At 31.0% G+C, this 860-nt stretch overlaps 1 protein-coding gene across 1 annotated transcript in view; it reads right to left on the bottom strand.

Annotated features, from left to right (window-relative positions):
- LOC119588088 (polypeptide N-acetylgalactosaminyltransferase 1-like) overlaps positions 1-860 on the bottom strand; it is a gene marked incomplete at its 5' end in the record, with an annotated part of 20728 nt that overhangs the window by 10409 nt on the left and 9459 nt on the right. The window contains 1 exon segment of the mRNA XM_037936797.1: positions 469-603. Within this exon segment, the coding sequence (XP_037792725.1) occupies positions 469-603 (135 nt within the window).

Consider the following 860-nt stretch of genomic DNA (forward strand, 5'->3'; position numbering starts at 1 on the left):
GTGATTATAATGATAACTGTGCATATACCACAAAGCTACAAAGAAGCCGTCACCAAATTTTGCTCTTTTCATTTTCCCAACGAACGTACTACGGAACCCAAAATTTTATCCCCGATGATGCATACCCAGTGTCATCCACTAGAGAAGAGAACAACAGGTTAGTAAAATTATGTAAAAATTAACCTTGGGAACCACAAGAACATTCAAAAATCAGAAAATATAGCGAGACAGATTTTTTTTCTTTTCACATTCAACAAGCAAGAGAAATATGTTGGTCAAAAAGAACTAATATTCATAAAATCATCCTTACTTTAATTTACATATGAACACAGTTTTCTATTTTTTAAGAAACATATATATATCTTTAATTCAGATAGTAGTAATTCAAAAAAACAGATATTCCATTAAACTATTCTATCATGAATAAAAATGAAAGAACAGAGAAAACATTAGATAGAAAAGACTTACACGACCAAAGGCTAGAACATCTTCATCGAGGATATACTTCTCTGGGTAAATGTTTTCGAGGTACCACTTGAAACTCTTGCACTGAAGACGGTTCCTCAAGTCTTTCCTCTCACTGATATCACCCCAGTCTGCATTCTGAAATGACAGAATGAATAAATAAATGTATGACAAATGGATTAGATGTCCTGAAACAAATACATGGTTTGTTATATATTGTTATTGTATAAGACCCTCTATATTATCCAATATGTCTTTATTACTAATTATATAGGCAAAATCAGTATAACAATATGTCAGCCTATTTCCATAAAGAGTTAGCTTGAAAGCTCAATAAATGAAAAATATCTTAATATATCTAATACAAACTTAAGACTGTCCAGCCTACAATCATT

This window comes from Penaeus monodon, chromosome 23, assembly GCF_015228065.2.
Source record: "Penaeus monodon isolate SGIC_2016 chromosome 23, NSTDA_Pmon_1, whole genome shotgun sequence".
Taxonomy (NCBI): Eukaryota; Metazoa; Arthropoda; class Malacostraca; order Decapoda; family Penaeidae; genus Penaeus; species Penaeus monodon.